The sequence below is a fragment of the Zymoseptoria tritici genome, chromosome 18, assembly GCF_000219625.1.
Source record: "Zymoseptoria tritici IPO323 chromosome 18, whole genome shotgun sequence".
In the NCBI taxonomy this organism is placed as follows: domain Eukaryota; kingdom Fungi; phylum Ascomycota; class Dothideomycetes; order Mycosphaerellales; family Mycosphaerellaceae; genus Zymoseptoria; species Zymoseptoria tritici.
Window position 1 is genome coordinate 324,109 of NC_018201.1, and position 15,076 is coordinate 339,184.

Consider the following 15,076-nt stretch of genomic DNA (forward strand, 5'->3'; position numbering starts at 1 on the left):
CGCTCTGGAGGCACTGTTAAAGGAGTACAAGGGCAAAGTTCTGAAGAAGGACGCAGCGCGGGAGCTGGGTGCGGAAATTGCGGCGCCTGCAGTGGATTGCAGCGATGATATCGACCCGATTCATGCGATTAAGAAGAAATTGCAAGCTGAAGCCCGTACGGCAGCCGGCGGAACAGGACCCCAGTCGGGATATTGGCTGGACGACGCAATCAAGATCTTGCAGGCGGTGGCGAAAAAGCCGCATATCCACGACACCAACATCATACCTATAAGCTCCACATCTTCGATGAAGCCGTCCACCCTACTGTCCATTTTCTGCCCCATCAACTCACTGGAGCGTTATGGATTCTCTCTCATATGGGTCTCGATAAGCTTCCTTTACCGGATTCCACCCGGAACGATCCTACCCTTGCCGACAGTTTCAACCGGATACCTATGGTTTCGACCATAGGAGGCCATGTGGCGGATGACGCGGGAATGGGCAAGATACTGCTGATCGCTCTCGCCATGGCGATTTACGCCCAATGGTGCGAGCCAGAGAAGGGTGGAGTCACGGGGAAGAAGCATATTGGGTACCGTCCCAGTCTGTACCTAGCACCTTCGGCTGGTGTGGCCGAGCAGGCATATCAGACGATTCGGAAGCATTTCTCAGATGGGGCGCTGATTCCACTCCTCTGCAGTGGTGACTATCCCGATGCCGCAGAAGACGCTGCTATGTCGATAAAGAAGAGCTCCGTGCCGGGAAGAAGTCGAAACACAAACACTTTAAAGCAGCCCTGAATACGAGACACAAGACGGCTGCAAAGTACATTATGATCTCGACATATCGTTCGAACCTGTTTCGATCATGGAAGCCAAAGCCTAAAAAGGGAAAAGGCGAGAAGAAGAAGTCGAAGAAGGTGAAGAAGGCGAAGCGTCCCAAGACTAACAACTTCACCGAGGACAAAGACTTCCACCAGCTTGAGTAGTACGGGCGAGTAATATACGACGAATGTCAGGAGATTCGAAACTATCACACCCAGACCAATGAGACGGGAAGGGAGCGTAAGGCGCCGGTGAACTTGATGGTGTCGGCGACTGCGACATTGAACAATGAGAGCGATATCCTTGGCTCGCTCTCTCTCCTTTGGCCGAACATTGAGCAACGATTGAAAACAAAGCACAGCGACATCTGGAAGTCATGGTACAAGAGCGGCAAAGCCCTGCAGGGCGATAGCCTATAGAGCAGCCTACTAGAGGACCTGGCCGACATCGAAGAGAAAGGCCCTATCGATCTACAGGACCCTCGACGGCTGGCTGCCTTTAATCCGTGGGTTATCCAAAAGCTTCTCGAATATATGCGAAACTCGGCCTATGGCTTGGGCAAGGCCGGACTGTACTACAAATATCTCACGGAAACTGGACAGCTTCTACGAAATCCTTCCACGCACATGCCAGTCAACGCGACCGAGAAGCTATCACTTGCGAAGCTCGTACCACAGCCAAACATCCGGACGGAATTGCTTCGGCCAGCGCTAGAAGAGCATCGCGACATGGAGATCATGCAGATGCTCGCCGCCAAGATGTACTGCAAAGCGCTAACGGATCCGCACAACAAGGGCCCCGTCAAGGTCCAAAACGGACGCCCAATAGAGGACAAGAAGAATGGACTAATGCCCAGCGTCGTCGCCCAAGCGCGGTTTAGCTCGATTGTTGCCTCCAGCTATCAGGCGGCCAACCTGCATCTCATGCTCGATGGCGAGACGACCGTCGACAAATTTGATCGGCGGAGGCATAAGCTACACAATGCGCAGCTCATGTTTGGGTATGTGACGGATTGGAAACAGGATATGCCAACTACGCAGCGCGAGATGATGAAATGGCTGGCGTATAGTTCCCCAAAGCTGCGAGCTCTGATCGAGTACTACGTTACGAAAGTCATGCGGTCCACCGATCGCAAGATGATAGTGTGTGAAGACATCCCATTCAGCGCGTGGTTCTGGGAGCTGGCGTTCGCGACGATGAACATTCCAGCGGCTACTTACCACGGCGATTTGAGCGAGAAGCAGCGACGCAAGATGGTCGCGGACTTTAACGATCCCAACTCAACGCTGCGTGTCTTGATCTGCGAGTACGGTTGCACCGTCGCCGGCATGAATTTTCAGAAGTGCTGCAACGACGTCTTCGTTTGTACAGCGGGTGTCAATCTGCACATCGAGCACCAAGTCTAATACCGCCCATGTCGCGCTGACCAGGTGAAGCCGCAGGTCAACATTGTGCGAGCATGTGTAATCGGTACCGACGATGAGCTCCGAGAAGACAGTGCCGCGAGGAAGATGTTGGCGATGGCTAATCTGAGCATGGGCAGCGCAGACTACCCAATGCTAGCGAAATGGGCATCACTCAAAATCGTCGAGATCAATGCTGCACACAACGACCCCCGCGCCGAAAAAATCCTGGCGAAGATGAATGGAGGGAAAGCGCCAGAGGTTGACCCGTCGACATCTGATGGCCAACCGTCAGTGGTCAGTCCGTTCTCGTACAACTACGCCAGAGCAAAAGCACTCCTGCAGGAGACGTTGCAGCAGGACACCACCAACATGAACAAGAGGTCGATCCAACAGAGAAGGAGAGTGCTGAAGCGGCTGTCGAACATCGACCCTGCTGGCACAATTACCGAAGATATGCTTGATCCGAATTGGCGTCCCACACGCGCGAGCAAGACGGCGTCCAAGCAGGCTCCAACCAATGCATCCCAGCCCATCGAACCCCTGCAAGTAGATGGTATTGGACCGAATGGCAGATCTGCAGAGCAAAAGAGAATGAAGGTAGACCACGACAGCGCCATGAAGATCGCTGCAGAGGACGAAGGCCACTTGCGGTACCATTTGAAGTTCAATCGCCATGTTGGGGCATTCACTGCTGAACATGTACGGGATTTCGAAGAGGTCCTTCAGCTGGGGCTTGCCTCACTCACCGGATACCTTTACGGCATCCCAGACGCCAGCTACCGGGCCAAGAATCGGCACATCAAATACAGCTCCGTGCCAAAAGACATGAACAAGAAGCTCGAGGATTGGATCAGGGTGCATCTCAAGCCTGGACTCAAAAATTCTACCTGGGCCGCTGGACAGTGGTACAAGCATGACAAAGGCACGCTCTCCCAGCGACCCACACGGTCGGAAGAGACGCAGACTTGCAAATGGGCTTGCTGCACCGATGGACGTCGGAGACCTCAAAGACAATGGAAAGCCTCGGCCAGCTAGTGAGAAGAGCACACGACCCTCCGATAGTCTCCGACCCGAAGACGGCAGTTCTATCCCGCCACGACCTGATTCTCCAGGATCGGACGCTGGAATGGTGGATTCGGGCAGACATGATGGAGAAGACACTACGCCTACGTCTGCAACCAAGGCAAAAGCTCGCCCCGGTCCCGATGCCACTGGTGCAAGGAAGAGACTCAAGGTTCAGTCTGAAGAGGCCTCTGCCACAGGAGGATCCTCGGCGCTACTAGATCTGCTAGAACAAGCTGCGAGTTCCGATGACGGTCGGGGGGGGCTGGAGCAAGGGTTTCAAGAAATCACAAGCTTCTCGCAACACGGAGCAGGCGGATGAGTCAGATCTCCCAGGAGTGCGACCAGCAAGCACAGCTCCGGCAACCGAACGCCGAGCTCCAGAATGTGTCGCTCCAGGAGATACTGGGAGGTGATGAATGCTCACACTTATCTGCAGATCTTTGTGCTTGACATCTCCTATCCATTATCGGCTTGAGGTGAGCCGGCGGTTGAACATCGTCAGTGCGATGGTTGGATTTGCGGCGGAAAAGACTTGCTGTGTTTTGCAGACGCGACCACGAGGAGGGCACTTTGGTCCGCCTTTATCAGTACGACGAAGAGGTGTATCAGTAAAAAGTAAGATGTACACAGTCCGGAAAAGTTGCGGCGCAGGTCTCCTGCTTCGATTTCTTTTCACCCACTGCCCATGTCGATTCAATCTTCCAACTCGTAGCTTTTCCTTCGCAGCCTCGCGCCGTCAACCTTCCAGGCAACGTCTCTGAACGCTGTACCCGACCTCTTGCCCCTGGCCTTTTTCGCCTTGACGCAATTCTGCTCCGAGAATTGCGTTGCGCTCGAGTTTTGATTTCGCCATGGCTCGACCACTCCTCGCCCTTATTCTCTGGTCTGGTACCTCACTTGAAAAGTCGTGCGCTGCATTGTGGTTCGCTTGGTGAGCACGTCTCGCAACTATGTCTACCTCCCCCGCCGCCGACCTCGACCACCAACGCCCACTCATCTTAAGCTACCAGCACCTTCAAGACCTCTCGCAGCTTATACCCGCCCAGCGCGACGACACGCGGCGCCTGCTTGCGCAACTCTCAAGCCGCAAAGCCACGTTCCAGTCAAGCCGGGGATGGCGCCTGAAGTTCTGCTCGAAGTCTCTGGCCTCCTGGACCTGGACGCCATAGAGAAGTCGCCATGGGGACAGAATCGAATGCTGGCGGCCAAGTCGATGGAACTGGAGGATGAGGTGGAGGAGTATACCCTGGACAAAAATAGTGGGTACGTGGAGCCCGGGGCGGGCGTCGGTGCTCATTGTATAGTAGGCAGCGTGTCGGGGAGCTTCTTCCTCGCGGGTGGATTGAGCGCGGACGGGACGGGAGGAATCATGGCGCTTCGGGGGCGGTGGTGGGAAACATGTTGCTTTGCTGCGGCGGAAATGGAGTGGAGGGGAGGATTAGAAAGAGTGTTTTGGCTGGCTTGCAACGGATTTTCCAAGGCACAACGTTCTGCCCTAGTCTCGGACGCTCAGACCACCTCGCGTATCAGGCCAGTGCGATGGCTGGGCTACTCCCTAGAACATGACGAATGGATATTAGCAGAGAAATCATATTGGAAGGAGCGAGCGAACTTGTCGAGGAGTTTGAAATTAAGCAAGCCCGGCTGGAGGAGGTCGAAGGCAGGCCTAAAACAGGCCCGAATACCACCACAGGCAGGTATCCCACGCGCCCAAAGAAGAAAAGAGCTCGCAGATGAGGTCGCACACTTTTGCCTCATCCTCCACGCTGAGCAATCAAAAGGCTCTATGGCCAAAAAACAAAGAACCGGACCAAGGAGTCTCACAAGCTGGGCCCCGCCATGGTCTTCAATGCCATGCCGACGTTATCTGTCATACCCCAACGGTCTCAAGGACCCTGCCACACACACGCGTCTCGGTACCAAATCAGTACGCGAAACGGGCCGAAAAAAAGACAAAAGGAAATCAGACATCGGGGAACAGCTCGCGCAGCACGTCGTCTTCGTCGGAAAGTGTGCTCCGCGACGACGGGGCGGAAGGAGAGGTCTGCGAGGATGACGGCGCGGAAGGAGAGGTCTGCGAGGATGACGGCGCGGAGGTCGAGGAGTCGGCGCGGCTCGTCGCTGCAGAGGGAAGCTCGGAACTGCGGGCAAGATCGGTTGGGAGGAGTTGCTGCTTTGATGGGTCGTTTGATTGGGGGTAGCGTTGAGTGAGCGACGTGTAGTCGAAGTTCGTGGCGTCCAAGTTCGTGGGGTCCAAGTTCGTGGCGTCAAAGTCCATGGCGTTGGAATCAACATCACCAAAGATCATATCATAGAGGTTCGCCGCATCGCTGGTTTGATGGACGTTGCCTTCGCCATGCACATGTCCTCCTCCCGGCAGCGAGTCGACGGCGTGCAAGTCATTTCCCATCGACGACGCAGGTCCACCCGCACGGACAGTGATGAGACGAGACAGCCTCTCCGCCGAAGGAGATGCCGGGCCGGGTGCCACCGCTGCAGAGAGCTGAGCACCGTCCTGAGGGAGGAGGGGCTGCTCCGACGTGTTGCTTGGAAGGGGAGTGAGCCACCAATGATTGCCGAGGGTGGTCCCCTCGCCCGCCTGATGGACGTCGTTCCCATCTTCCGGCGTAGTTCCCTGCAGCGAGTGGGCGGTGCTGCCGTCGACGGAGGGCTGCCAAAAGGGATCGCCCATCGGCAGCCAGGAAGGGTTCATCCAGGTTGGATCGTTGCTCGGCGGCCCGATGGAAGTGTTCATAGATGGGGCGCAATACCCAACCCACCCACTACTTGAGAGACGCGGTTTCTTGGGTGTTGACGGCTGGACCGTATCGCCTTCCTCCTCCTTCTCGCACTTCTCGTGAGCACGCTTCGCCGTGCCAAAGGAAGAGGTCTGAGGATGGTCCGCCTGCAGCATCCGCATGACACCTTGCAAGTCGTGAATCTCCTCTCCTGCGTTGCGGTTGGGGTGCTGGAAGAGGGCACACTCCAGAGCTTTGGAGGAGATGCGGTCGAGCTGAGTTTTGGTCACCTGCTTGTGCACCTCCGCCTTGTGCTTGGAGCAGAATGTGGCCTGTGTGATCAATGCACTGATGCGGTAGATGGAGGCGACGGCGTAGGTGTCAATGATAGGATCGTTGATTAACGCGCTTTTGTGGAAGTGCATGTCTTCGAGTAAGTGCAGAATGCGCTGGGTCCGGTCTTGGCCGATAGCGCCTTTGCAAGCATAGTGTTCGCCTTTGAGGTATGGCCGGACTGGGCAGGACTGTGCGTTGGATGAGTGCAAAGCCTCGGTAATGTCCAGCGCTCTGGCATAGTAGTGGTGGAGAGGATCCGCTGGACGGCAGCGTTTCATTTTGGAGCGCGGGCGTTGAGTTGGGATGGGGTTTGCAAAGGCAGTCGACTTGGTGTGTCGGAAGGTGGGGTTTTATAAAGCTGATGACGGTCCTGGAAGGTCGTAGTCGTAGACGACTTCAAGGTTGACGAACGGGGTAGTGACAGCCGAGATGCAGGCTCGCGGTGCTGATGGAGCTCATGGACAATTAGTGAATATCCCGAAGCAGAACGTTGGACAAAAGTACCTTGTAAGAGAGACGCCTCCAACGACGAGCGAAGACCAATTCGAAGTTAACGAATTGGGGGTAGTGACAGCCGAGATATAGGCTCGCGGTGCTAATGAATCTCATGGCCAGTCAGTGAATATCCCCAAGCAGCAGAACGTTGCACAAAAGTACCTTGTACCGAGAGACGCCTTCAACGACGACAAGCGGAGACGAGTCTGACGGGCGATCAGGCGATGGCGGCGGACGAATGAGAATGGCTTTCTCGGAGATTTCGGGAGAGAGAGAGTGTGTGTGTGTGTATGTGTGTGTTGCTTGAGAGAAGGCCAGCGAGAATAGGCAGAGGAGTAGGTTTTGCTCAGAAACGGCGAGTGGACGTCTGGTCGATGAATGGACACTGCAGTGTTGTCAAAGAGAGGATGGTTTTCTAATCGCCAAGCCTCCGTCCAGGAACCACGGCTCCCGCCACGACTTCTTCTTCGCAGCAGCGTTGCTCATCGTCGGAACTCTTGCTGCTTCGGAACAGAAATGTTGCTGCTACAGCGTCGCCGCCGCCGTGGGAAGGTGCAGGACATGGCAAGCCAATCGCGCAGTAGAAATTATCTCCGCCCGCGACGCTGCTGATGAGCACGAGGCGTTCTGCTGCTTCGAAACAAAGATGTTGGAGAGCCACCACGGGCGGTGAGACTCAGGGCAGATGTGGAGGAGACCGCGTCGATTGAGGAAGAAGATGTAGACCTGAAATTGCGGGAAGGAGGTAACCTACCGCGTACCCCGGCTCAAGGCGAGGCCCGTGCGTATGACTGTCATGTCGCGACAGCGCGGGTCGACACGCTTGAAGGCAGTTTCTATGCGGACGTGCTCGGAGGAGGTCAACACGAGGACCGATGAGCAGAATGATGGTATCGATGCGTGTGAGCCTAGAGGATGCTAGTCAATAAGCCTGGAGGGTGCTGGTTCGTTGACGGTGAATGCATCCATCTTACTGAGACGCCCTCTGTCTGTGTGCGAGAAAATTGATGAGATTGGCGCGAAAAGAGATTCGCCTGCGGTTGCCCAATGTCGCATACCGAGCGCGCGGGCGAACTCCCATGCAGATTGCCGGGTATGGCGAAACTTGGACGCGAACTTCTTCGTACCGAGGCCGCGGGTGGGTGGCTCGCATCCAGGATGCCGGGACATGGGCGAAACTTGGATTCGCGCAGCGTCGGGCTTGCTCTGCAAATTTCAGCGTTTGAAAGACGGCGCGATCTCGAGTGCTGTCGAACTTGGGACCGCCGCCGCCGAGACGAACGCACAAGGTAAGTGAGTCTGAGAGAAGAGATGTATCGATACCATGCATAGAAAGGAAGGGCAAGGGAATGACCGATGAGTGAGATTTGAATTTACCTTGCACGGCTCCATGGCAGAGCGGCATCGCGCCCGGGTGTTGAACCGGTCGCACACCTGTCGATGGCCGAGCGGGCGAACGGTCTTCTCGCAGACGGGCGCACGGGACACTTCTCGTTTGTACATACGTGAGGCAACGTGCCGGGATGAGGACCATGTTTCCCACCCGTGGCGGACGGGAGCTGGCAGAAGGACTGGCTTGATTAATATCGTGGGTGGAGATTTTTTTGAGAGTATGCCTGGCTGAATGGGTACGGTGGATGCCGCGAGGGGAGGGGTGGAAGCGGGATTGATGAGGACAGACAGGGCCTGGCATCAAGTGATGAGGAGGCGGAGGAGGCGGAAGAGGGGAATGGAGGATGGAGGTCTGGCGGTCTGTCTTGAACGTGCAGAGGACCATCTCGCTGTCGGTTGATGGCGGTGAGGATGGCGGGATATCCAGAAGGGGATGGTAGTGGTGGTGGTGGTGGTGGTGGTGGTGGTGATGGTGGTTTGATTTCGGCAACAGGCGGTGTTGGGTGGGGAGGAAGGCGGACGGGAGCTCTCACAGACAGACAGGATGGAGTTGAAGAAGGCGGACGAGGCCCACAAGGGTGACGCGTGACAGATAATTCTCAGGCGTGACAGATTCTCAGGCGTGATTGACAGATTCTCATCAGGCGTGATTGAATGATTCTCATCAGGCGTGATTGAATGATTCTCATCAGGCGTGATTGAATGATTCTCATCAGGCGTGACTGAATGATTCTCTCAGCCGTGACTGACTGATTCTCTCAGGCGTGACTGACTGATTCTCTCAGGCGTGACTGACTGATTCTCTCAGGCGTGAACCGTGCAGCCAAGAATCCTCACGAACGAGACACGCGGCGCTATTCTGGCAGCCGGCCTCAGGCAAACATGCTAATCACGTGCAGCCCAAGTGAGGACCGAGGCGAGGCGAGGCGGTCCTCCGTCTGCACAAGTTTGTTGTACAGGTTTTCCGAGTGAAGCTGGCAATGTGGGTTGGGTCTTGACGCGAGCATCGACCAACTCGGGCAAGATACAACCATCGACCTGGTTTTTGACTGCGTTCTGAGTATCCTCGTGGTATGCATTCTTCGTAATTTTCGCCGAAAGTTCGGTTCTTGCAAACTTCAGAGCCCAATTTGCCAACATGTCCTCGACCTGACGGCCAGACCTCGACCTCGACCTCGCCCTTTCACTCCTTCGCCCTGATGGCGCGCCTTGATCTCAGACCGTCGACGGGGAATCTTCCACCAAATCTTCCACCCTCACGCCGAAATCTTTCCATCCCCAAACCTCCCACCGCCGGACCTTCCACCGAAACCTCCCGTCCCACCGCCAACCTCTCCCTCGACCGCTTTCGATTTCCACCGACCAGACACGATCCCAATTTACCTGAGACGGCAAGATTTCCATGTTGCATGAAGAACGGGCATGACGGAACCTGGGACATTCTTTCCACTTCCACTTCCACCACCACCACGGCCACCTTCACTTCATCCCTCCACCCGCACCCACCTCGACCATGAACCGGTCCACCCCGAGATCACCGACCACCCCGGAGATGTCCGCCCACCGCTCTTCTTCCACCCCGCAGATGTCCGCCCACCGCTCTTCTTCCACCCCGCAGATGTCCGCCCACCGCTCTTCTTCCACCCCGCAGATGTCCGCCCACCGCTCTTCTTCCACCCCGCAGATGTCCGCCCACCGCTCTTCTTCCACCCGCCGCCCATCCTCCTCTTCCGCTGCCGCCACCCCCAAATTGACCAAAGCCGAGGCCGAGGCCATGGCAGGCCGACTGCGCGCCAAGACGGCGAGATACCAGGCTCTGCACGAGGCGAACCGCCGTGGTGGGCGATCTCCAGCTTCAATGAGGACGAAAGTGAAGAAGTCGTCGTCTAGAATGAAAGAAGACCACGGCGGGCTCGGCGGAGCGGGACAATGTGGAAGATCCGAGTCCGCATCGACGACGTGGGAATTCTTCACCGCCGCCGCCGCCGCAGCAGCAGCACACTCACGGCCATCAGCTAGAGAGCCATGTCTTCCCCCGCGCAACCGCCGCTAGAGCACCAATACTACCGCTCCTTTCAACCCCAACCACCTCCTCCATCTGCTCCTCCCGGGTGCAATCTTTCCACGACGACTATTCAAATGAACATCAATACCAATACCAATACCAACCTCTGCAACCGCAACCTCAGCTACGGCAACCTTGGCCGCCAACTGCTCCCCGCCCGCCCGTAAGCAACAAACGAATGGGATCCTACAATCCCATTTTCTCCATGTTCTCACCAAAGCCCGGATCGCGAAGAACCTAGAGAGTTAGGCGCACTACTTGGCGAATTCCGTGGGAGCGCCGGGATTGTCACTTCTAGCAGGCGGAGGTCGGAGTGAGGTCGGAGTTTGATTTCTGCCGACTGAGGTGGTTTTCGGGAGGGAGGGAGGAAGACATGATTGATTTGACGACGTGGTCCCAGGCTTGGCCTGCGCGAGACAGTGGCGGCGCCATCGTGATGGGAACCGGGGCTGGGTGCTGTCGAATTTTGGTGCTGTGGCGATCTCTCTCGTAGTGGTGGGTTGAACTTTTTCCAGGCGGTTTTTTGTGGGAGGGAGGCACGACCGAGGCTTTCAGAGGAGGATTTGGGAGGGGGGTTTGTTTCTTTGTTCGGAGGCGAAAGTGCTCGCTAAGAGGTGGAGGACGGGAAATCGGGTGGCGGTAATGAGTTTGGGCTGGAGGGTAGTTGACGGAGCTGGGAGGGGGGATGGGGAGGGAGGTTGGTGGGAGGAATGTGTGGGAGGAATGTGTGCAGTGTAGAGGTGTGTGATGGTGTTGCTTGGTGGTCTGGTATACTCTACCGTTCTGTCGCATCCTCAGTCAGTCAGTCTTCTTGATCTCCGTCTCTGTCTGCCAGCTGCGGATGTGACGTGGGGCATGAAAATGGTCGACAGGGGTGGGTGTAAGGCTCGGTCCGGATATCCCAGTTCGTTTGGACAATGCCAATGCCATCGATTGCAAGGTTGACCTACCCTGACTTCGATCGATTGATTGCTGATGATGATTGACATCACTGTCATCATCCATGAATCCATCCATCACCATGCGACACGACGACGGCGATCCTCACAAGAAGGAAGATGAGAAGAACCAACCACCATCCACCACCACCACCACCGTGCAGGGGAGACCTCGCCGCCCCAAGAGAGAGACGAAGAACCACCAGAAGGAGAACAAGCCCGGGTTGATCCCCTTGCGTCGATCGGAGAGCAAGTCCCATGTCCCTCCCCTCCACTGAACCCTTCATCTCCATTATTGGCTGACCATGATCCCTTCCATCTCACAGTCTGCAGCATCCTGATCGGTAGCCTCGGCGCCATCCTCGTCCTGGTCATCGCCTTCTTGAGCGTCCGCCTGATACGCACTACCCGTTCTCCTTCTCCTCCTTCTCCCACGCCCACGCCCACGAAGACCGTCACCAGCGTCTCTACCGTTCACGGGGTGGAGGAGACGATGGTCACGAGACTTGAGGATGAGGAGTACGATGAGGAGTACGATGAGGAGGACGATGAGGAGGACGATGAGGAGGAAGAGGCACAGATGTCGGGGGTTTGTTTGGATGCGGCGGGAGAGCTTTCGATGTGTCGGGTGACGGAGACGGGGTATTGGGCGTGATGGAAGTTGATGTGGATATGGGTATGGGTACGGGTACATGTCGGATAATAACCTTGAACACGCCCAGAGACCGACCTTGGACTCGTGGTCGTCGTCATCTCGAGTCGAGGGATTCATTCAGCTGTAGTGATCAGATCGGGATTGCGTAATTATCAGACCGTTGTCGAGGGATCCGATGTTTTGCCGTAAGGTAGTCTGCTCGTCTCCTCGTCTCGGTCTAAGTAATTCTCTCTCTCGCACTCGCACTCGCACTGCTTGACTCTTTCACTGCACAGCGCTCTCCAGTCGACGAACAAAGAGAAATCTGTACTGCAATTGTCTCCTCCGCTCCGGGCCAAGTATTACCGCTTTTCCTTTCTTCGTTCATTGCAATTCTTCCTTCGGGTGTGCGTGTACGCCGCATTCGGTGCATTCCTCGCTCCGAGCAGGTTGGTGGGTGATTGTGATTGACCGCGCAGACACACTCCACCAACGACCTCCACCTCCACCGCGGACACACTCCACCAACGACCTCCACCTCCACCGCGGACACACTCCACCACGACCTCCACCGCTGACACCTACCTCGAGCACCAACCGAACACACCGCCGCCATGGTCGACCGCGAATCTCCCTCGTCCGACGACTTCCCATCATCATCATCATCATCATCATCATCAGCATCGTCCGCATGGGCATCGACCGTCTGGGACAGCGACATCGACACCGACACCGACACCGACAGCTCGTATGCGCCATCCTCCTCCTCCTCCACCTCTTCCTTCGACACCTCCCCCGTCCTATCAGCATGTTGGGTCCGCACCGCACAATCCGAGCTGGTCTTCCTCGTAAAAGATGAGTCGTCCTTGGCGAGACTGCGGCGGAGGAGATACCCCATGCAGGTCCGGAAGCTGTTGGGCGTGGGAATCGCCGTGGCCTTTGTCATCATCGGTGCGGCGGCCATGGTCTGGGCGCTGACAATGGGCTGCCGCCGCCCACCGCAGCAGGTGATGCACATGGAAGCTGTATCCGCCGCAGACTTCGCAGACATCAACCCCACGGTGCGACCGAGCGACGCCTTGGCAATGCGCAAAATCGCCTTTCACCTGTCGTCGAAATGGATGGAGTGGGTGGCTCAGCCTCCTCTGGGCATGACCAATTGGAGGGAACAGGGCGGAGAGCCGCAGGATCAGTTTCGTGTGCTGCAGAATTTCAACCACCGATTGGGAGTTAGAGTCGCCACACGCGAGGCGAAGAGGCGATCATGGGGAGGGGAGTTTGGAGAGATTGGGACATGGCTGGAGGAGTGCGACCGGCGAGCCACGAAAGAGATGGACTCGGGATGGCTACAGCAGCGACTGGCGCGAGTGGCGGCGGTGCTTTCCACGGGCGCACGCTCTTCCCGCAAGACGGTCGATGCCACGGTGATGACACCGCTGATCGAAGACATCCTCAGCCACCTCTCCCGCGAGATTACATCGATAGATCTCTACCTCGATGTCTTTGCCAGTCTCGCTCTCCGCTGCGACGCCCGGATGCGCATGGTGAATGCAGAGCTGTATGCCATCGCAGTCAAAGCTACAACCCGGCAGCCTCCACCTCCAACCGGAAGATCGCTGGTCGCCCTCCTCTCCTCTGCTGAGAAGACTCGGATTGCATTCGCCCGGGAGGAGTACGGTGTCCTTGCTTTTTCTGCACTCCTGTCCAATGCCTTGCCGCCGGCTATACGAAAGCGGAGAGAGGAGATCCAATCCCTCACCACCCGGATAGAAGGACTAAAGCAGCAATTGGCCGTGGATCATCTCAACCCCGCCGATCAGCAAAGCCGTGTCCTGGCCGTGGCGAGGAATCTCCCAACCATCGCCGAACTGGACGCCGTGATGAAGGAGAAACTCATCCACCCGCGAACGATCCGAACCTCGGCTCTCGAATGGATGCGCGCGCACAAGCATCCCGAGTCGCCCATCGGATCCAGCAGCAGCAGCAGCAGCAGCAGCACCACCACTACCACCACCACCACCACCCTCTCCTCACCCCCACCCGCACGCCTCTCCTCGTGCCTCTGCAACACCCCCCTCCTCTCCTGCCTCTGCAACACCCCCACCCCTCTCCTCCCCGTCCACCTCCTCTACACCCACATCTGGCTCCACCCCGTCCTCGGCCCCGCCAGCTGGCACTGGGAAGGCTCCGGCCCCGCCCGCACCTCCCTCACGGCGCGCCTGCGCCTCGAAACCGCCCTCCTGTTCGACGGCTTGGACGCGGAGGAGCAGGAGGAGTGGCACGTCAATCGACTACTGTTGGGCAAGGGGGAGAGGTGGGAGGACCGGAGGTTTCGTATGGTGGACAGGGAGGACGGGGCGGATTTGAGGAGGAGTTGGCCGGAGGGTTATGCGGGAAGGTGAGCGGAGGGAGGGGTCTGAGGTTTGAAAATCGGGGGTTTGTTGTTGGTGGTCCTGGAGGTGGGGAGGGGAGTGGGGAGTGGGGAGGATGAGAGAGGGGGGAAAGAGCGCTGTGGTTTCTTTTTTCTTGTTTCTTTTTTTCTCTCTCTTTTTTTTCCTCTCTCTTGTTTTCTCTCTCTCTTGTTTTTTCTCTTGATTAAGTGGAGTGGGAGTGGAGTGGCATAACAGCAGAGGATATTACGAAAACTCGTTGGACGTCCATCTCATCCGTGTGCGGCGAAGTGCGTTTCTTGGGCCCTGCTGCGTTTCATGAACGCCTGTTGGGATGTGCATGTGCATACTCTACGACGACGACGGGGGAAGGAGGAGGATTCGAGGGCTGGGAGGGGGAGGAGGTTTTTTGCGGTATGGAAGTTGGCACGCGTGGATAAGGGGGCTGGTTGGGGTGTGGTGTGGTGCGCGGCTTGGCTGGTGCGGATTGGAGATGTGGAGAACCGGGGAGGGGAGAGTGTGGGGTTTTGAAATTTGAAGGCGGTGGGGAGGGAGAGGGGAGGAGAGGGGTTTTTGTTCTTTGGGAATCGTTTGCTTGCTGCTTTATGTACGGTTGGCTGGCTGGCATGGCATGGCATGGCATGGCAATCTGAAGGGCCAAATCCACGCACATCTCTCTCTCTCTCTCTCTCTCTCTCCCTTTCTTTCTCTCTCTCTCTCCCGTTCTCTTCCATGCGGTCTGTCTGGTCTCTGGGTGTGTTGTGTCTTGGGGAAGTTATAGTATTTCCTGGGTCGCGAGTGAGAGAGAGAGAG

At 56.8% G+C, this 15,076-nt stretch overlaps 2 protein-coding genes across 2 annotated transcripts; one reads left to right on the forward strand and one right to left on the reverse strand.

Annotated features, from left to right (window-relative positions):
* Window positions 1-5,238: 5,238 nt before the first annotated feature.
* On the reverse strand, window positions 5,239-6,627 carry MYCGRDRAFT_111776 (uncharacterized protein; the record flags this gene model as incomplete). Its single annotated transcript, XM_003847071.1, has 1 exon — window positions 5,239-6,627. One exon carries the CDS (start codon window positions 6,625-6,627, stop codon window positions 5,239-5,241), a length of 1,389 nt encoding a protein of 462 aa, XP_003847119.1.
* A 4,748-nt stretch (window positions 6,628-11,375) lies between these two features.
* MYCGRDRAFT_106659 (uncharacterized protein) lies at window positions 11,376-11,915 on the forward strand (the record flags this gene model as incomplete). Its single annotated transcript, XM_003847047.1, has 2 exons — window positions 11,376-11,488; window positions 11,566-11,915. One exon carries the CDS (start codon window positions 11,733-11,735, stop codon window positions 11,892-11,894), a length of 162 nt encoding a protein of 53 aa, XP_003847095.1.
* Between the last annotated feature and the right edge of the window lie 3,161 nt (window positions 11,916-15,076).